At 39.6% G+C, this 21,898-nt stretch overlaps 1 protein-coding gene across 1 annotated transcript; it reads right to left on the bottom strand.

Moving 5' to 3' along the window:
- Positions 1-17,545: 17,545 nt before the first annotated feature.
- On the bottom strand, positions 17,546-19,538 carry CtsL1 (cathepsin L). Its single transcript, XM_090162105.1, has 3 exons — positions 19,000-19,538; positions 18,326-18,932; positions 17,546-17,847 (listed from the first exon to the last, which is right to left on the bottom strand). Exons 1-3 carry the CDS (start codon positions 19,239-19,241, stop codon positions 17,689-17,691), a joined length of 1,008 nt encoding a protein of 335 aa, XP_090018231.1. The 5' UTR covers positions 19,242-19,538; the 3' UTR covers positions 17,546-17,688.
- Positions 19,539-21,898: the final 2,360 nt, after the last annotated feature.

Raw genomic sequence — 21,898 nt, 5'->3', positions numbered from 1 at the left:
CATCCCACCAAATCGATCGTAGGATCAAAAAATACATGCTCTCTCATCCAACCAAATCGATCGTAGGATCCGAAGTACATGCTCTCTCATCCAACCAAATCGATCCTAGAATTCGAAATACATGCTCTCTCAACCAAACAAGTCGATCGTAGGATCCGAAATACATGCTCTCTCATCCAACCAAATCGATCGTAGGATCCGAAGTCCATACTCTCTCATCCAACCAAATCGATCCTAGAATTCGAAATACATGCTCTCTCATCCAACCAAATCGATCCTAGGATCCGAAATACATGCTCTCTCATCCAACCAAATCGATCCTAGAATTCGAAATACATGCTCTCTCATCCAACCAAATCGATCCTAGAATTCGAAATAATGCTCTCTCATCCAACCAAATCGATCCTAGAATTCGAAATACATGCTCTCTCATCCAGCCAAATTGATCGTAGGATCCGAAATATATGCTCTATCATCCAGCCAAATCGATCCTAGGATCCAAAATATACGCTCTATCATCCTGCCAAATCTATTCTAGAATTCGAAATACATGCTCTCTCTACCAACCAAATCGATCCTAGAATTCGAAATACATGCTCTCTCATCCAACCAAATCGATCCTAGAATTCGAAATACATGCTCTCTCATCCAACCAAATTGATCCTAGAATTCGAAATACATGCTCTCTCATCCAACCAAATCGATCCTAGAATTCGAAATACATGCTCTCTCATCCAACCAAATTGATCCTAGAATTTGAAATACATGCTCTCTCATCCAGCCAAATTGATCGTAGGATCAGAAATATATGCTCTCTCATCCAGCCAAATTGATCGTAGGATCCGAAATACATTCTCTCTCATCCAACCAAATCAATCCTAAGATCCGAAATACATGCTCTCTCAACCAAACAAATCGATCGTAGGATCCGAAATACATGCTCTCTCATCCAACCAAATTGATCGTAGGATCCGAAATACATGCTCTCTCATCCAACAAAATCGATCCTAGGATCCGAAATACATGCTCTCTCATCCAACCAAATCGATCCTAGGATCCGAACTACATGCTCTCTCATCCCACCAAATTGATCGTAGGATCAAAAAATACATGCTCTCTCATCAAACCAAATCGATCGTAGGATCCGAAATACATGCTCTCTCAACCAAACAAATCGATCGTAGGATCCGTAATACATGCTCTCTCATCCAACCAAATCGATCCTAGGATCCGAAATACATGCTCTCTCAACCAAACAAATCGATCGTAGGATCCGAAATATATGCTCTATCATCCAGCCAAATCGATCCTAGGATCCAAAATATATGCTCTATCATCCTGCCAAATCTATCCTAGAATTCGAAATACATGCTCTCTCATCCAACCAAATCGATCCTAGAATTCGAAATACATGCTCTCTCATCCAACCAAATTGATCCTAGAATTCGAAATACATGCTCTCTCATCCAACCAAATCGATCCTAGAATTCGAAATACATGCTCTCTCATCCAACCAAATCGATCCTAGAATTCGAAATACATGCTCTCTCATCCAACCAAATCGATCCTAGAATTCGAAATACATGCTCTCTCATCCAACCAAATCGATCCTAGAATTCGAAATACATGCTCTCTCATCCAACCAAATTGATCCTAGAATTTGAAATACATGCTCTCTCATCCAACCAAATTGATCCTAGAATTTGAAATACATGCTCTCTCATCCAACCAAATTGATCCTAGAATTTGAAATACATGCTCTCTCATCCAACCAAATTGATCCTAGAATTTGAAATACATGCTCTCTCATTAAACCAAATCGATCCTAGAATTCGAAATACATGCTCTCTCATCCAACCAAATCGATCCTAGAATTCGAAATACATGCTCTCTCATCCAACCAAATTGATCCTAGAATTTGAAATACATGCTCTCTCATCCAGCCAAATTGATCGTAGGATCCGAAATATATGCTCTCTCATCCAGCCAAATTGATCGTAGGATCCGAAATACATGCTCTCTCATCCAACCAAATCGATCCTAGAATTCGAAATACATGCTCTCTCATTCAACCAAATCGATCCTAGAATTCGAAATACATGCTCTCTCATCCAATCAAATCGATCCTAGAATTCGAAACACATGCTCTCTCATCCAACCAAATCGATCGTAGGATCCGAAATACATGCTCTCTCATCCAACCAATTCGATCGTAGGATCCGAAGTACATGCTCTCTCATCCAACCAAATCGATCGTAGGATCTGAAATACATGCTCTCTCATCCAACCAAATCGATCGTAGGATCCAAAATACATGCTCTCTCATCCAACCAAATCGATCGTAGGATCCGAAGTACATGCTCTCTCATCCAACCAAATCGATCGTAGGATCTGAAATACATGCTCTCTCATCCAACCAAATCGATCGTAGGATCCGAAATACATGCTCTCTCATCCAACCAAATCGATCCTAGAATTCGAAATACATCCTCTCTCATAAAACCAAATCGATCCTAGAATTCAAAATACATGCTCTCTCATCCAACCAAATCGATCCTAGAATTCGAAATACATGCTCTCTCATCCAACCATATCGATCGTAGGATCCGAAGTACATGCTCTCTCATCCAACCAAATCGATCCTAGAATTCGAAATACATGCTCTCTCATCCAATCAAATCGATCGTAGGATCCGAAGTACATGCTCTCTTATCCAACCAAATCGATCGTAGGATCCGAAATACATGCTCTCTCATCCAACCAAATCGATCGTAGGATCCGAAATACATGCTCTCTCATCCAACCAAATCGATCGTAGGATCCGAATTACAAGCTCTCTCATCCAACCAAATCGATCGTAGGATCCGAAATACATGCTCTCTCATCCAACCAAATCGATCGTAGGATCCGAAATACATGCTCTCTCATCCAACCAAATCGATCCTAGAATTCGAAATACATGCTCTCTCATAAAACCAAATCGATCCTAGAATTCAAAATACATGCTCTCTCATCCAACCAAATCGATCCTAGAATTCGAAATACATGCTCTCTCATAAAACCAAATCGATCCTAGAATTCAAAATACATGCTCTCTCATCCAACCAAATCGATCCTAGAATTCGAAATACATGCTCTCTCATCCAACCAAATCGATCCTAGAATTCGAAATACATGCTCTCTCATCCAACCAAATCGATCCTAGAATTCGAAATACATGCTCTCTCATCCAACCAAATCGATCCTAGAATTCGAAATACATGCTCTCTCATCCAACCAAATTGATCCTATAATTTGAAATACATGCTCTCTCATCCGGCCAAATTGATCGTAGGATCCGAAATATATGCTCTCTCATCCAGCCAAATTGATCGTAGGATCCGAAATACATGCTCTCTCATCCAACCAAATCGATCCTAGAATTCGAAATACATGCTCTCTCATTCAACCAAATCGATCCTAGAATTCGAAATACATGCTCTCTCATCCAATCAAATCGATCCTAGAATTCGAAACACATGCTCTCTCATCCAACCAAATCGATCGTAGGATCCGAAATACATGCTCTCTCATCCAACCAATTCGATCGTAGGATCCGAAGTACATGCTCTCTCATCCAACCAAATCGATCGTAGGATCTGAAATACATGCTCTCTCATCCAACCAAATCGATCGTAGGATCCGAAATACATGCTCTCTCATCCAACCAAATCGATCGTAGGATCCGAAGTACATGCTCTCTCATCCAACCAAATCGATCGTAGGATCTGAAATACATGCTCTCTCATCCAACCAAATCGATCGTAGGATCCGAATTACATGCTCTCTCATCCAACCAAATCGATCCTAGAATTCGAAATACATGCTCTCTCATAAAACCAAATCGATCCTAGAATTCAAAATACATGCTCTCTCATCCAACCAAATCGATCCTAGAATTCGAAATACATGCTCTCTCATCCAACCATATCAATCGTAGGATCCGAAGTACATGCTCTCTCATCCAACCAAATCGATCGTAGGATCCGAAATACATGCTCTCTCATCCAACCAAATCGATCGTAGGATCCGAAATACATGCTCTCCCATCCAACCAAATCGATCGTAGGATCCGAAGTACAAGCTCTCTCATCCAACCAAATCGATCGTAGGATACGAAATACATGCTCTCTCATCCAACCAAATCGATCGTAGGATCCGAAATACATGCTCTCTCATCCAACCAAATCGATCCTAGAATTCGAAATACATGCTCTCTCATAAAACCAAATCGATCCTAGAATTCAAAATACATGCTCTCTCATCCAACCAAATCGATCCTAGAATTCGAAATACATGCTCTCTCATCCAACCAAATCGATCGTAGGATCCGAAGTACATGCTCTCTCATCCAACCAAATCGATCCTAGAATTCGAAATACATGCTTTCTCATCCAATCAAATCGATCGTAGGATCCGAAGTACATGCTCTCTCATCCAACCAAATCGATCGTAGGATCCGAAATACATGCTCTCTCATCCAACCAAATCGATCGTAGGATCCGAAATACATGCTCTCTCATCCAACCAAATCGATCGTAGGATCCGAAGTACAAGCTCTCTCATCCAACCAAATAGATCGTAGGATCCAAAATACATGCTCTCTCGTCCAACCAAATCAATCCTAGAATTCTAAATACATGCTCTCTCATCCAGCCAAATCGATCCTAGGATCCAAAATACATGCTCTCTCATCCAACCAAATCAATCCTAGAATCCGAAATACATGCTCTCTCATCCAACCAAATCGATCCTAGGATCCGAAGTACATGCTCTCTCATCCCACCAAATCGATCGTAGGATCAAAAAATACATGCTCTCTCATCCAACCAAATCGATCGTAGGATCCGAAGTACATGCTCTCTCATCCAACCAAATCGATCCTAGAATTCGAAATACATGCTCTCTCAACCAAACCAGTCGATCGTAGGATCCGAAATACATGCTCTCTCATCCAACCAAATCGATCGTAGGATCCGAAGTCCATACTCTCTCATCCAACCAAATGGATCCTAGAATTCGAAATACATGCTCTCTCATCCAACCAAATCGATCCTAGGATCCAAAATACATGCTCTCTCATCCAACCAAATCGATCCTAGAATTCGAAATACATGCTCTCTCATCCAACCAAATCGATCCTAGAATTCGAAATAATGCTCTCTCATCCAACCAAATCGATCCTAGAATTCGAAATACATGCTCTCTCATCCAGCCAAATTGATCGTAGGATCCGAAATATATGCTCTATCATCCAGCCAAATCGATCCTAGGATCCAAAATATATGCTCTATCATCCTGCCAAATCTATCCTAGAATTCGAAATACATGCTCTCTCTACCAACCAAATCGATCCTAGAATTCGAAATACATGCTCTCTCATCCAACCAAATCGATCCTAGAATTCGAAATACATGCTCTCTCATCCAACCAAATTGATCCTAGAATTCGAAATACATGCTCTCTCATCCAACCAAATCGATCCTAGAATTCGAAATACATGCTCTCTCATCAACCAAATCGATCCTAGAATTCGAAATACATGCTCTCTCATCCAACCAAATCGATCCTAGAATTAGAAATACATGCTCTCTCATCCAATCAAATCGATCGTAGGATCCGAAGTACATGCTCTCTCATCCAACCAAATCGATCGTAGGATCCGAAATACATGCTCTCTCATCCAACCAAATCGATCGTAGGATCCGAAATACATGCTCTCTCATCCAACCAAATCGATCGTAGGATCCGAAGTACAAGCTCTCTCATCCAACCAAATCGATCGTAGGATCCGAAATACATGCTCTCTCGTCCAACCAAATCAATCCTAGAATTCTAAATACATGCTCTCTCATCCAGCCAAATCGATCCTAGGATCCAAAATACATGCTCTCTCATCCAACCAAATCAATCCTAGAATCCGAAATACATGCTCTCTCATCCAACCAAATCGATCCTAGGATCCGAAGTACATGCTCTCTCATCCCACCAAATCGATCGTAGGATCAAAAAATACATGCTCTCTCATCCAACCAAATCGATCGTAGGATCCGAAGTACATGCTCTCTCATCCAACCAAATCGATCCTAGAATTCGAAATACATGCTCTCTCAACCAAACAAGTCGATCGTAGGATCCGAAATACATGCTCTCTCATCCAACCAAATCGATCGTAGGATCCGAAGTCCATACTCTCTCATCCAACCAAATCGATCCTAGAATTCGAAATACATGCTCTCTCATCCAACCAAATCGATCCTAGGATCCGAAATACATGCTCTCTCATCCAACCAAATCGATCCTAGAATTCGAAATACATGCTCTCTCATCCAACCAAATCGATCCTAGAATTCGAAATAATGCTCTCTCATCCAACCAAATCGATCCTAGAATTCGAAATACATGCTCTCTCATCCAGCCAAATTGATCGTAGGATCCGAAATATATGCTCTATCATCCAGCCAAATCGATCCTAGGATCCAAAATATATGCTCTATCATCCTGCCAAATCTATTCTAGAATTCGAAATACATGCTCTCTCTACCAACCAAATCGATCCTAGAATTCGAAATACATGCTCTCTCATCCAACCAAATCGATCCTAGAATTCGAAATACATGCTCTCTCATCCAACCAAATTGATCCTAGAATTCGAAATACATGCTCTCTCATCCAACCAAATCGATCCTAGAATTCGAAATACATGCTCTCTCATCCAACCAAATTGATCCTAGAATTTGAAATACATGCTCTCTCATCCAGCCAAATTGATCGTAGGATCCGAAATACATTCTCTCTCATCCAACCAAATCAATCCTAAGATCCGAAATACATGCTCTCTCAACCAAACAAATCGATCGTAGGATCCGAAATACATGCTCTCTCATCCAACCAAATTGATCGTAGGATCCGAAATACATGCTCTCTCATCCAACAAAATCGATCCTAGGATCCGAAATACATGCTCTCTCATCCAATCAAATCGATCCTAGGATCCGAACTACATGCTCTCTCATCCCACCAAATTGATCGTAGGATCAAAAAATACATGCTCTCTCATCAAACCAAATCGATCGTAGGATCCGAAATACATGCTCTCTCAACCAAACAAATCGATCGTAGGATCCGTAATACATGCTCTCTCATCCAACCAAATCGATCCTAGGATCCGAAATACATGCTCTCTCAACCAAACAAATCGATCGTAGGATCCGAAATACATGCTCTCTCATCCAACCAAATCGATCCTAGGATCCGAAATACATGCTCTCTCAACCAAACAAATCGATCGTAGGATCCGAAATACATGCTCTCTCATCCAACCAAATCGATCCTAGGATCCGAAATACATGCTCTCTCAACCAAACAAATCGATCGTAGGATCCGAAATACATGCTCTCTCATCCAACCAAATTGATCGTAGGATCCGAAATACATGCTCTCTCATCCAACCAAATCGATCCTAGGATCCGAAATACATGCTCTCTCATCCAACCAAATCGATCCTAGGATCCGAAGTACATGCTCTCTCATCCAACCAAATCGATCCTAGGATCCGAAATATATGCTCTCTCATCCAACCAAATCGTACCTAGGATCCGAAATACATGCTTTGTACTTTTCAAGTGTACCAAAAATATTATAAGACCAGAAAGTGTTACCAAACACCCAAAATTATTTAGGATTCCCCTTGCCACCCTAAATAACGCTACCCACCCAAGTAACCAAGCCGAAGACGTCCACAATTTTTGACTGAAACCAACTTGTCTAAAATGCGAGATAACGGGCATAACAAGGCCAACGCCTTAGTTGGCCGCACATAACATCCTTTTTTAATCCCGCACCTAGAATAGGTTCCAAACCGGCCGATAATTCCGAAGATAATGCTTCAGCGCGGTACCATACTTATTTTTTGAAAGGTGTTTGATATTTCTTAACCCCGAGATCGTGATCCGCATCTAAATTTCGAGGGGCTCAAAGATGGCACCTGATACCGACGTCTGAGCGCCATCTAGTAACGCTCTCAGCAACTACAACGCTACCAGGTAAACGGAGGACTTAAAAGAGCGGCGCAAAAATTTACATCTTCAACGTACAGCGTCTATTTACAAATCGACCAAGAGCGATATTCCGCGATTGGCTAATAATAGGTGGCGCGGTAGTCGCTTTTATTTTGTCGGCTCCGGATTATAATGAATAGCGAGAGGCGTGAATGACTTTGTTGGCCGGAGTCGTGCCACTAAATAGTTTCGCAATTTGCCCTAATTATAGAGAGCATAGAGCCGCCTCACGCTCGCTTATCAGGATGGGCCATCGAGATGGCTTCCCGGATTGCGATGCCGCCGACGTATTCAACTACGCCGTGACCACCGTGAGCGCCCTCTATGTGTACTGGAAAATATTTAAAATTACGTTTTTAAAGAAACTGCTTCTGGTTCATAGTTCCGCTTGAACTTCGATATTTCAGAAGTGTATATTGACCTACGATTTTATTTTATGGTTCCCGAATTAGCCACGTAGCGGCCAACTTGAGAAGTTCGTGAACCGCTGTATTTTATAGTCTGCAACGTAGTTAGCAGGCAGTATATTTCATTGGCACCTAGTTACATACCTTCTTGCATTATCTCATAACAAACTTTCATTTTTAATATGGCACTGTTTCATAATTTTTATCGGAATGTATTTTAAACAAAAAAAGTAGTTCAATTAAATATCGACACTTGAGGAATAGAGTAAATACTCAACTTTAAACATGAATTGGTGTCGGAATGTATACATTATATACTGTATTGTAGGAAAAAGGTTTGTTCCTTACAAAGGACGATCCGAACAAAGGACGTTCATAACAAGGGACGTTAATAACAAGGGACGATCCTAACAAGGGACGATCCTAACAAGGGACGTTAAACCAAGATAAGTTATTAACAAGGGACGTTAATAACGAGGGACGTCAGTAACAAGGGACGTTATTAACCAGGCACGTTAAAAACAAGGGACGTTTTTAACAAGGAACGATCCTAACAATTGACGTTAAAAACAAGGGATGATCCTAAAAAGGGACGTTATTAACATGGGACGTTAAAAACAAGGGATGATCCTAAAAAGGGACGTTATTAACCCAAGGCACCACCTTAGGCCTAAGTCATCATGCGACTTTTGAAGCCCTTAATTCAGGTGGCCGGGTTACAATGCGTAGGAGGGTGGTGGCAAGCACTGCATGCCACGAGATCGAGCCAACAGCTCCCTACACTAACTATTACCGTTAACCAAGACAAGTTTTTATGGAAGGGGAAACCGAAGAACTCGGGGGAAAACCCCTTTAACCAGTGGGGAGAGAACTTGCAAACTCAACGCAGAAGGAGTTGTTCCGAGTTTTCACCCAGTGCCACAACCTGGGATCGAACCCGGCTCCTCTTGCTGCGAGGCGAAAGTGCTAACCACTCCGCCACCCCACCTATCCAGCAAGGGCGTATTTAAGGGGGGTTCAAACCCCCCCCCGAAATGCTGATGACCGGTGGGGGGGGGGTGCCTAATAAAACAGTGAAACTTCGGTCAGCACCCCCCCCCCTTGAAATTTTCCCTCAAAACCCCCCCTGAAATAAAATCCTGGATACGCCCTTGCCAGGGAGTTCCTAAAAAGGAATGTTATTAACAAGGGATGTTATGCACGAGGGACGTTATGAACGAGGGACGATCCTATAAAAGGTAGATCCAAACAAGGGATGTTATTACCAATTAAGGGACGTTATTAACAGGTGACGTTATTAAAAAGGGACGTTATTAACAAGGGACGTTCCATACTCGGGACCTCCATCACTCTCTTGCTTCAGAAATCTCTGGCTCGTTACCTTCCTTATTCGGAACCTCCCTTACTAGTGACATCCCTTTGTAGCAACCAATTTAAAAAGTCTATAGTTTCGTTATTTACACTTCCTTTAATCATCTTGTTTTATTCTTAAATATATATATTTTTCCCACGTTTGCAAAATTCGACCTTGTCTCTTTCTAAGAAATGTATCAGTTGGATTAGCTTTGGGCTACTTTGGTGGCGATGCTGGTCGTCCCCACCAGGGGGCCCGGGTGAAGCTCTTTATAGCTCTATCGTTCTAATTGAGGTGGGTTAGCACTTTCACCTCGCAGCAAGAGGAGCCGGGTTCGATCCCAGCTGGTGGCAATGTGTGAAAAATGGGAACAACTACTTCCGCGTTGAGTTTGCAAATTCCCTCCCCACTGGTTTAAGGAGTTTTACCCCGAACTCTTCTGTTTCCCCTTTACATAAAAACTTGTTGAGATTAACGGTATTTGGTTAGTGTAGGGAGCCGTTGGCTCGCGTAGCATAAAGGGCTGGCCACCACCTTCCTACGTATTGTAACCCGGCCAGTGGCGGCTTAAGAAGGCTGGGTTCCCGGGGCGGCGGCAGTGTTTTGTGACACCCCCAGGACCGTGCGGGTCCGTCTTCTTCAAGTTTAATCGTTCTGATTTGCACCCCCCCCCCCTCGAGCTTCTCCGATGGCACCCCCTGCTGCCCTGGTACCCTGGGCGGACCGCCCCCCCCCACCCCCCTTAGGCCGCCACTGAACCCGGCCACCCGAATTAATGGCTTCAAAAGTCGCTCGATGACTTATGCCTAAGGTCGTGCCTTGGGTATTAGTCTAGCTGATTATTATTATTATTATTGTTATCATATGTAACATAAGTGTGCCTCTGTTTAACATCTCTGTATTAAAAATTTGAATGAGACCTTGTTTCACAGCCACCAAAGAAAATATGGACTAACGTCGCGTAAGACTGGTTTTAATACTGCTAGAATTACAATTACCATTTCGGTTGCCATGGTTACGCGGGACCTGTTCTGAGAAGACTGTACGATATTCATCTTTATAATTGGGCGGTAGCGCCATCTATATTTTTTAAAGTTATATGATTCGCGCAAAAATTCAATTGCAATATAGTTGCTACCACTAGAGACAGATGCCGCCACGGTTGAACGATATAGTTTAAAAAGTCTCCATATTGAACGAAATTGGTCCCGCGCTAGCCAGATTTATTTGTACCTCTATTTATTCCCAACTCAATGGTTTTAACTTCCTTCCCTCCCCGCCAGAACTAGTTTTGATGATGATAAAACCGTTATCAACTGGGAAGTGACGTCAATTACGTCATAACCTTGCAACAAGGTCTCATTGGGAAAAGCTTCTTTTTGGCACACTTATGAGTAATTATGTTACATATGTTAATATTGAAGTGACCGCGCAACGGACGGTCATTGGGAAGGGTTCGTCAAAGGGGACCTTGTGGCTAAAGGTATCCTGGGTTTTCCCCTTCTCTTTATATTTATCTCTCTCAGTTCTCTCACTATTGGGATTAGCGATTCCCCAACTTCTTTGTACTATTCCGTCGCGAGGCCTCTTTCACCCTGTATCTTCCCTATGAGTTTATTGCCAGTCCGAATTGAGGGTTGCCAATTCTCCGTTGTTGTATATTTTAAGAAGTTTCGATAGTTTATTGTTTGAATGCCTGGCAACTTGATGGCGCCAAGTTTGACATTACCTTTAACAAGTGATTTATTGGAGACGGTACGGCTGACCAGTGGCGTTGCCAGAAATATATGAATGTTAAGAGGGGGTCGAGAAGGGGTGGAAATTTAGTGCAGTTAACGGTAGGCCCAAGGGGGGGGTCTGGACCCGGAATCCCCCCTTGTCTACGCCACTGTGGCTGACCCTTTGAGGAATCCCGCTTGTGGGAACCGAAAGATGAAAACTAACAACATGTCGCCATTGTGATGATTGGTTGGGTCGGGCCAGGTTGACTTGTCTCGAGCAGTTTTGGAAATAAGGCGGTGGCGTCGGTCAAAGACCAGTTTATTTTGCGCAATGACCAGTAAATTAAATGGAATCTGGGGGGTTCACTGGTCATAATGACCAGTTTATTTTTAATAAAAGTATAATTCTTTTCCATAGACATATGTCTATGTTCTATACCGAAAAGATAAAATTATAAAAGTGTTGTGCTCTCAGCTTCGAACAGCCAATGAAACTGCGGATTTTGACTTATTTCTACTCCTAAATCGAACGTATTTCCTGGAATCTGGCCGTTATGTAATTAGACGTTCTTCTGCTACAATCAAGTCAGATTCGTCGAGCTAAATGCGAAACATCTAGATCAATCAGTAAGAATATGTTTAAGAAACATTAGCATAGAAGACATTGATGCCTATCCTACAATTTCTTTATGGCTCTTAGAAACGAAGGACTAGAAGATGATGAAATAGTTTTTTAAGTTCCTTAAGAAATGTGATAAATATCAAAGCTCTTTGGTTTGTGATTAATAAATATATTTATAGTTCCTAATCGCTATTAACAATTCACTTTCAAAAGTAAAATAAAAGAGGGAGGGAAATAAGTGGGGTAGAAAAGAGTGGTCATGACCACTAAATTATTTTTTAAGTAGGGGGTATTGTGGTCATATTGACCAGTACTTTTTAAAAGCTTATTTCCAACACTGCCTCTGAGTACTAAAGGGGCGAATCTGCGTAGTCAGAAAAGTCGCCAAGTGTGTGCCGGCTAAAACACCGACAGTAACAATATTAACCGCATTAGATTGCCATTTTGAAATTTTAAGACCACGTGGTACAAACGACCTTGCAAGACTCCCTCGGAGTTTCTCGAGCTGATTGATACGCGGGGAGAAATAAAATGCACTGTGGAAGGGTATCTAAACCTGTCCTCTTAATTTACTGTCCATGGTCAATCCAAGAAATATGTACAGGTTCCAAAGTTAATCCTCGGGTTAATCACTCTGGTTTTTGGAAATTAAAAATAGCTTTGGTCCCATTCGACCGAAATCCCATTCGTTCGAAAACGATTTAACATTGAGTCCCAATCGATCGAAAATACTCCAATTGTGCGGTTTACAGCCCAATTTTGCACGTTTATATAATTGAATGAAGAAGTTGCGTTAGCCTTACTCGACGCAATTGCTACAAACTTAACCATTCACATAAAAAAATGAAATTGTTCGAATTATTGTATTCTTGATATAAATAAAAAGTTCAAAGCATAAATATATTTATAAAAGCGCGCCACCCTAGGGAAGTGAGAGACTAACCTAACCTAACCTAACCTTACCGTTACTACACCTGTAGCCATTTTGTTTAGGTATAACGTTTTTTGCGTACCCTGCTATACCTTGGGGCAGAAGTAAAAAACAAAACAAAAGGTCCCAATGAACCGAATTCGCCTTTTGGGCTATATTTCGGAAACATATTGAATTCGGTCGAATGGGATTTCGGTCGAATGGGATTTCGGTCGAATGGGAATATACCGAAAAATAGTGTGAATAATCTCGACAGTCATGGCTGAGAGATTAAAATCGTTCGTTTGTTCCTCGTGCGTGGTCGATATGGTTGCGAGCTAGTGTCCCCGCCGGTAGGGGAATGTCTAAGTAAAATTGAATTTAGTAGCATTAGTACTTAATAGAATTGCAATTTGTTACTAATATTTGTTAGTAAAAATTATTATTTTATATAGTTTATTTTTTTGTTTCAATATTTGCATCGTCAGCAATCGTAACCGTAGGGTTAATATCGGCATAAGTTAATGATACCTATCATTAACTTATGATATCGGTAATTCTGTATACATAGATAAATAAATTGTAGGGGTTCGAATTCCCAGGTATAATAGTTTTGTAGATAAAAATAACACCATAAGAAACATCATAACAATAAGTATGACAATTAACGAGATTTAAAATGAAATTGATTTTCATAGTTATTGCGCAATCAAGATGTTTTATCAGCACAGAGTTCCCGGTAGTTTCTTAAATATAGTCGGTATCATTGTTACCTGGGACTACTACGAAAAGCAGGGATTTTTCGGTGTCCGACGGAAATATAGTCGACTTTATAAAGCGGTAACTCTGAAGTAATTTTAGTTTGAAGTGAAATAATTTATATTGTTTGACACAAAAACGGCTTGTTAATGGAGCTATGGGTACTTTGAAAGGATATAGGAAAACGCATATGGAATTATTTCAGAGTTTTTGGTTTTATTTGATAACAGCGATACTGAAATGAAAATTGAAGCTTCAAGTTTGAAATAATGACAAACATTTTTGTTTGAAGTGCTCAATTTCCTGTGGTTTTGGCTTACGGAGTTACTATTCATAAGAGCCAAGGTATGAGTGTAGAATGCGCCATGAGAAACATTGGAGCAAGTGTTTTTCAAATAGCCAAAGCGCCCATGACGAAATAAGCATGTGATAAGGTACACGATGGGTCAAGGTATTTTTTAATTAGGTTAGTGATTTGTAACAAAGAACTGTTTGTCTTACGGGTCAAAGTGGGGGCTCTCCGAAATACGAACCACGTGACGTCACTTCCGGTGACCTTGAAAATTGATATGACCTGATATTGGTATCATTCGATTGGTCTCAACGTGCTCTTACCAAATATCGCTAAATTAACCTTCAAATCTGAACCAAACGGCGTATAAGATTAAAAAACTAATTTCTAGCCCCTCCCAAATTTACATGTATAAGACAAAATTACTTTTTTAATCTTATACGCAGTTTGGTTCAGATTTGAAGGTTAATTCATATTTGGTAAGAGCACGTTGAGACCAATCGAATGATACCCATATCAGGTCATATCAATTTTCAGGGTCACCGGAAGTGACGTCACGTGGTTCGTATTTCCGGAAAGCCCCCACTTTGACCCGTAAGACAAACAGTTCTTTGGCATGGATTACGTGGCGGTTTCAAGAGTAGTAGATGGTCTTGATTTTGATCCTTCCAAAATGTATGCCGATCATAAAGCAATATCAGAGTATAACCGTCCGAAGATGGCAGCATTTAGGCCTGATTTGCCTAAAATTAAGTTGATTCCTAGAAAGCGAATTATGTCAAATTTTCAGTGTTTGACAAAATAGTTGATGGAACCTATAGGAGCAACAAACACAGCACCCCACACAAGGAGAACGCAACCCGTCAAAAGTCGTGCATTTTCTTGTGTACAGTTTTCATTGGTTAGACGGTTTAGCGCCTGCTGCCGTCAGAAGAGGAAAATTCGGAAATTGTCTTCCCCCTTTCCGTCGAACGTTCAGTGTTAAGGCTCGTCCAATGAAATTTGTACACAACACACTTAGCGTGTATAAAAGCTAGCGGCGTTCTCCTTGTGTTTGTTGCTCCTAGATGAAACTAATGCGTGTATCGAAGCTAGCTTATGTGTTGTATGTGATCCTTATGCTAAGTCTGCAAGTTCATCTATTCAGTTTAAAGCATCGCTTTTTATGGTGTAAGGTTTCTTAAATGATGAAAATTCTTACTATTCTATTTATATTCTGCAAGCTCTATTTCACGTCTCTGAATTTGTAAGGAACATTGAAGAAAAACTAATTTCTCCAGGACTGTTGAGAGACAGGGCTGATCATAAAATTTCACATTTAAAAGCTAGTGCTGTGAAGAAAACCTTTCATATGCGATTTCTTTGTAACACTATAGAGGACCCAGTGAAATTTTTAATTGATCCCTTAGGAAAATTGGTCAGTGAAAATATTGTTATTAATAATTTGTTCTCACATCGCATTCAATATCAAGATAGATTGGATGGGCAGTGTGCAATGATAATAGAATAACCCAAAGGTCGTATTTTTATAATAAATTCGCTGATGTTTATTGTTTGGTTTTAGAAAAAGTTGGTCTTCATTATGAATTCGTGGCTTATTTAATGAAAAGTATTGGGTCTAAAGCCGGGTTTTCATGGACGCTTGTAGCTTGAAAAATTTGGCTTGAGCTAGAAATAGTTTAAAGTTCGCGCTCACGCTGCGATCGCTTCTGTTTTCAAGAATGCTTGTATTTTGCACCTGGAGTGTGCGCTTGTGAAAATAGATTGGAACACGCTTCTAGCACCGATCAAATCCAACTAGATATTTTTACGCCCAAGCGAAAATTTCACGCGTGACGTCGGTCCATGTGACTTCAGCCAGCCAATGGGTATCTAGTGTTGGTACCGAGGCTTATCACACTATTGTACACTGTTCGAAACAAATAACAATGAGTTCAACCACAACCAAATTAACGAAAAAGCAACAAAAAGAAATAGAAAGAAAAGAGAAAGAAGAGAAAAAACAGTGAAAAACAATTTTATAAGCCATGTAAAGGATAACCCAATAATTTGGAACCGAAAATGAAATACAATAGCAGTAAATGTTGCATGGATAGAGTTGAGCAAAATTATGCAAATAGGGTGCACCCACCATCGTTTGTTTTGTACCTTCTTTTATTGTTTTTGGCTTTGTTAATTACTAAAAGTTATAACATTTCTTTCTTAATCAAAAGACGTCTGCGATTCGGAACCGCCGTATTTATTTCGGCAAAAAATAAACGCGGCAGCCGCCAGCTCACGCGGCACGCTAGAAATATCTTGCATCATGAAAACGCGAACCGCTTTCCTTGCAGCGTGAGCGTGAAATATAAAATAAAGTATACGCTTCCCGCAAAATGGAAAAATCTCAATCTTTTCTTTTTCAAGCTACAAGCGTCCATGAAAACCCGGCTTTAAAATGAAGAATTGTACAATGAGATATACTGAGTAAGATTCTGGGTTTTGTATCTTAAAGAGCTTTATGTTTCGCTATTTTTAGGGAAAACTAATTAATAATAATAATAATAATAATCAGCTAGGCTAATACCCAAGGCACCACCCTAAGCCTAAGTCATCGAGCGACTTTTAAAGCCTTTAATTCAGGTGGCCGGGTTACAATGCGTAGGAGGGTGGTGGCAAGCCCTGCATGCCACGCGTACGAGCCAACAGCTCCCTACACTAACTATTACCGTTAACCCCATCAAGTAAAGCTTTACATTTGTCAAAATTTGTGATTTTGGTCCAACCAAATTATATAAAGAAAATATCTATCCGTTTAAAAGATGGTAATTTGAGGGCCCAAAGGTTAGTTAATATGTTTTTGGGTTGCAATTTGAATTTGGATTGTAAATTTTATGATGGTTAATGGATTATGTTTTATGTATATAGACATGAGTAACTCAAAGAATAGGTACATGTATAACACTTCCTATTCTTTCAATGCTAATTTTATTAGTTTGAATTTTTCGCCAATGACCATATAAATCATAACGTGGCGAAGAACTGACAACTTTTGGCGATTTGTTAGTAGTCTTTGGAACTGTCTTATAAAGATAACCACAGGATTTTAATTTTTCACGAAGCAGTCAAGGCTTAAAAGAACGTTTTAAAAGTAAAAAAATTAAACTTTTATTTGGAAATATAATATTGAATTGTTGAATTCGAACATAAAATTTACTATTTCACCATCAAAGTAATCTGACTGTAATTTTGGAATTATAGGGAGTAAGGCGTGAATTATTTCCTGTTCTTAAACGTTCGATTACGTTATATCTCTAATAGATTATATTTAACGTAAATCGCTCAGTACTTATGTATGCTATGTTACTTATGACTTAACCTATAACTGTTGAAATAACAAAATTGTGTAAAAATGTTTGTATTTTAATTGGAAATGAAAACGCGTTATTTACACAACCACTATATTATAAGGTCATCTTTGGTACATGCGCAAAAATCACGAACTACAAGCCACGGAAAATGTTCTTAAAGATATGTTCAGAGAATTAAACCAGAGGGTAGCTGGCAGATGAAGCGACTCCGCATTGGTTGTTCTTGTTACGGCTCATTTTGACGAAACCTTTGTCGCCCCAGGACGTGCCCCAACTGTTCTTCACGATGTAAAAGTCTTGGCCCTCCAAGGTTCCGTATCCTACTGCCAAAACCTGCGTAACGAAATTGCTATTAGTAGAAGGAAGCGGTTAAGGAGCAATCAGGGTTATTCAACTTTGGAGGTTAGATTACAGAAGCTTTCGGTTGGCGACCATAAATCAGACTGACTTTCTCTAAATTTCCCCTCTTTTATCGTTATTATACTGAGCGACATCTAGGTTACCTTTTTATTGTTCATTACATTGAGTAAAGACAGTCATAATTAAATAAATATTTACTGAAAATATTTTCTTCTAGGGTTATTAAAATATTTTTATAATTAATGAACCCCATCATTGTTTTCTTATTTTTCACGAGCTTCTATTTATCCGCAATAGAGGGCGCTGTTGACTAATTTAGGTAATATACTCCTCCTTCCGACTGGTGCATGTAAATATAAAGTCTGACTTATGGTGCGACTGGTATAGCATTGTAATTGAACGTCTTAAAATTTGAATAACCCTGTCGCAATTGTAAGTTTCTATAACGAACCCCGTGATCCAAGGCTTCGCTGGAACATTCAGGCTCGTCGTAAACACCGTGAGAGTAAAACTGGAAGGATTCGTGGCTGGCATCAATGGCAATCGAGATGGGTCCGACGGTCGCTAAAGCTTCCGTTAAGGCTTTCTCGTCTCCTTGGGGAATGTCGACGAACCCGGTGTCAGTGGCGCCAGTAGTTCTCGGGTTGAATCGGCAAGAATCGTCTTGGGCTTCGTAAGGGTAGCTCTTCTCGGTATCGATACCGCGGTTGTCCTTGACGTACTGGAAAGCTTGGTCCATGAGACCTCCGCTGCAACCTTCGTTTCCGTATTTACCGGAACAGTCGACCAAGTTCTGTTCGCTCAAAGACACCAATTTTCCAGTCTTCTTAAAGTGTTGCCCTTCCAAGGACCCGGTGGCGCTGAAGGACCAGCAAGAACCGCATTGACCTTGGTCCTTGACGGGTGTGACGTAACCCTGTTTGCGCCAATCGACTGATTCGGGTGCCAGGACGTTAGCGGGAGACAGGTAAGTCGTGCCGTTGAGTTGTCTGTCCTTGTAGTCTCGCTGGAACCCGTTCATTTGGGCCACGAATTCAGAATGCAATAGATCGCCATACCTTCGAAACAAAATTGTTGTTGAATCAATGTATAAAAACTAAACTAATTTAAAACAGTTATACTTACTTGTTCATGGAAAGTCCGTATTTGTGAACTCCGAGTAAAAATCTTTGATTGTGTTTGGCGATTCTGTGTTTGTTTTCCAGGAAAATCTTCTTCCGGAATACTTCTTCACGTTGGTCGGTGTAAATCTTGTTGTAGGACAGTTTAAACTCTTCGAACTCTTCGAAAATAACGTCCTTAATGTTAATAGCGCTGGTGTACGCGAATGCCGTCGCCAAAACGGCGAGAAACCAAATCGCGCTCATTATAAGGGAGAATAGGCTATATGACAGAAACCAAAAACACTGAACAGAGCGACAAACCGATCAGACTGCCGACTAAGACTGCAATGAAGTTGTCACCGAGAGCAACGAGCGATGGCTTGGGCTCCCAGCAGGCCTCTTTATAATGGTCTCTCGTCACGAGTGGAGATTTCGAGGAATATTTTCGACCGAAAAGTGTATAATTACCAATCACGAGGTCCCCCCGGCCCGCCTTATCTGGGAGGGTGGAAAACGGACAAACAAGAATGTGGAGTCCTTGCCCCCTTTCGAGTCCCCGTCCGACGAAACTTTAGAAGAGTCTTGCAAATGAAACAATCTTTGAACTTATCTGGATCGGATATATCAGCGTTTCCTTTCAAAGCGACTCTCCCGTATTGAATTTCAAATCTTCCATCCGCTTCTAAATGCGTAAATAAACACGCGATAATCGGCAGATTTCAACAACTCGTACTCGATTTTTTGTTTGCGTTTCGATAGCGTCGCGTATCCTGCTTTATCGTCACGAGGTACTGATTCAACCCGTTGTTGTTTATAAATCTCTCGCTCTTTTGGACATTGGCCAATGACGGGAATTAAAATCACGTGCCGAGAAGAAGAGTTCCTTTTATGAGGAAACCTTTTGCGCGATGAATTGTTGCTAAATAAAAATAAAACGTATTTACAAATAAAGATAGGATGGTATTGAAGTGCAATAATTTAACATGTACACGTAGAAAATAGAAAATAAAAAATAAAATAAGCTTTGAAAGGCAATTTATAACTTATTTTCTAAGCTGCAATTTGTTAAATATGTTATTGTATTTCTTAAATCTCTCAGTTATTATAAAGTTTTAAAAGTACTATTGAGCGTTATTATTAGGTTTTACAAAACTACTAACGGTGTTACGAGCCTTATTAAAGTATTACCAAAGTACCAACGTTATTACGAGCGTTATTATTTAGGTTATACAAAAGTACCAACGATATTACGAGCGTTATTAATTAGGTTTTACAAAAGTACCAACGATATTGCGAGCGTTATTAATTAGGTTTTACAAAAGTACCAACGTTATTACGAGCGTTATTATTTAGGTTTTACAAAAGTATCAACGTTATTTCGAGCGTTATTATTTAGGTTTTACAAAAGTACCAACCTTATTACGACCGTTATTTTTTAGGTTTTACAAAAGTATCAACGTTATTTCGAGCGTTATTATTTAGGTTTTACAAAAGTATCAACGTTATTTCGAGCGTTATTATTTAGGTTTTACAAAAGTATCAACGTTATTTCGAGCGTTATTATTTAGGTTTTACAAAAGTACCAACGTTATTACGAGCGTTATTAATTAGGTTTTACAAAAGCACCAACGTTTATTACGAGCGTTATTAATTAGGTTTTACAAAAGCACCAACGTTATTTCGAGCGTTATTATTTAGGTTTTACAAAAGTACCAACGTTATTTCGAGCGTTATTATTTGGGTTTTACAAAAGTACCAACGTTATTACGAGCGCTATTATTTATGTTTTACAAAAGTATCAACGTTATTTCGAGCGTTATTATTTAGGTTTTACAAAAGTACCAACGTTATTACGAGCGTTATTAATTAGGTTTTACAAAAGCACCAACGTTTATTACGACCGTTATTATTTAGGTTTTACAAAAGTATCAACGTTATTTCGAGCGTTATTATTTAGGTTTTACAAAAGTATCAACGTTATTTCGAGCGTTATTATTTAGGTTTTACAAAAGTACCAACGTTATTTCGAGCGTTATTATTTAGGTTTTACAAAAGCACCAACGTTATTACGAGCGTTATTAATTAGGTTTTACAAAAGCACCAACGTTTATTACGACCGTTATTATTTAGGTTTTACAAAAGTATCAACGTTATTTCGAGCGTTATTATTTAGGTTTTACAAAAGTATCAACGTTATTTCGAGCGTTATTATTTAGGTTTTACAAAAGTATCAACGTTATTTCGAGCGTTATTATTTAGGTTTTACAAAAGTACCAACGTTATTACGAGCGTTATTAATTAGGTTTTACAAAAGCACCAACGTTTATTACGAGCGTTATTAATTAGGTTTTACAAAAGCACCAACGTTTATTACGAGCGTTATTAATTAGGTTTTACAAAAGCACCAACGTTTATTACGAGCGTTATTGTTTAGGTTTTACAAAAGTACCAACGTTATTACGAGCGTTATTATTTAGGTTTTACAAAAGTATCAACGTTATTTCGAGCGTTATTATTTAGGTTTTACAAAAGTATCAACGTTATTTCGAGCGTTATTATTTAGGTTTTACAAAAGTATCAACGTTATTTCGAGCGTTATTATTTAGGTTTTACAAAAGTATCAACGTTATTTCGAGCGTTATTATTTAGGTTTTACAAAAGTACCAACGTTATTACGAGCGTTATTAATTAGGTTTTATAAAAGCACCAACGTTTATTATGAGCGTTATTAATTGGGTTTTACAAAAGCGCCAACGTTTATTACGAGCGTTATTAATTAGGTTTTACAAAAGCACCAACGTTTATTACGAGCGTTATTATTTAGGTTTTACAAAAGTACCAACGTTATTACGAGCGTTATTATTTAGGTTTTACAAAAGTATCAACGTTATTTCGAGCGTTATTATTTAGGTTTTACAAAA

This window comes from Leiobunum rupestre, chromosome 11 (genome assembly GCF_980474605.1).
Source record: "Leiobunum rupestre chromosome 11, qqLeiRupe1.1.hap1, whole genome shotgun sequence".
Taxonomy (NCBI): Eukaryota; Metazoa; Arthropoda; class Arachnida; order Opiliones; family Sclerosomatidae; genus Leiobunum; species Leiobunum rupestre.
This window is presented reverse-complemented; position numbering and strand designations above follow the sequence as displayed.

Excerpts from the sequence above, each read along its gene's own strand:
- CtsL1 (XM_090162105.1), bottom strand. The coding sequence starts at position 19,241 with ATGAGCGCGATTTGGTTTCTCGCCGTTTTGGCGACGGCATTCGCGTAC. Across the intron at positions 18,933-18,999 it reads TACGGACTTTCCATGAACAA|GTATGGCGATCTATTGCATT; the intron begins GTAAGTATAACT and ends TTTGTTTCGAAG. Across the intron at positions 17,848-18,325 it reads GCGAAGCCTTGGATCACGGG|GTTTTGGCAGTAGGATACGG; the intron begins GTTCGTTATAGA and ends TTCGTTACGCAG.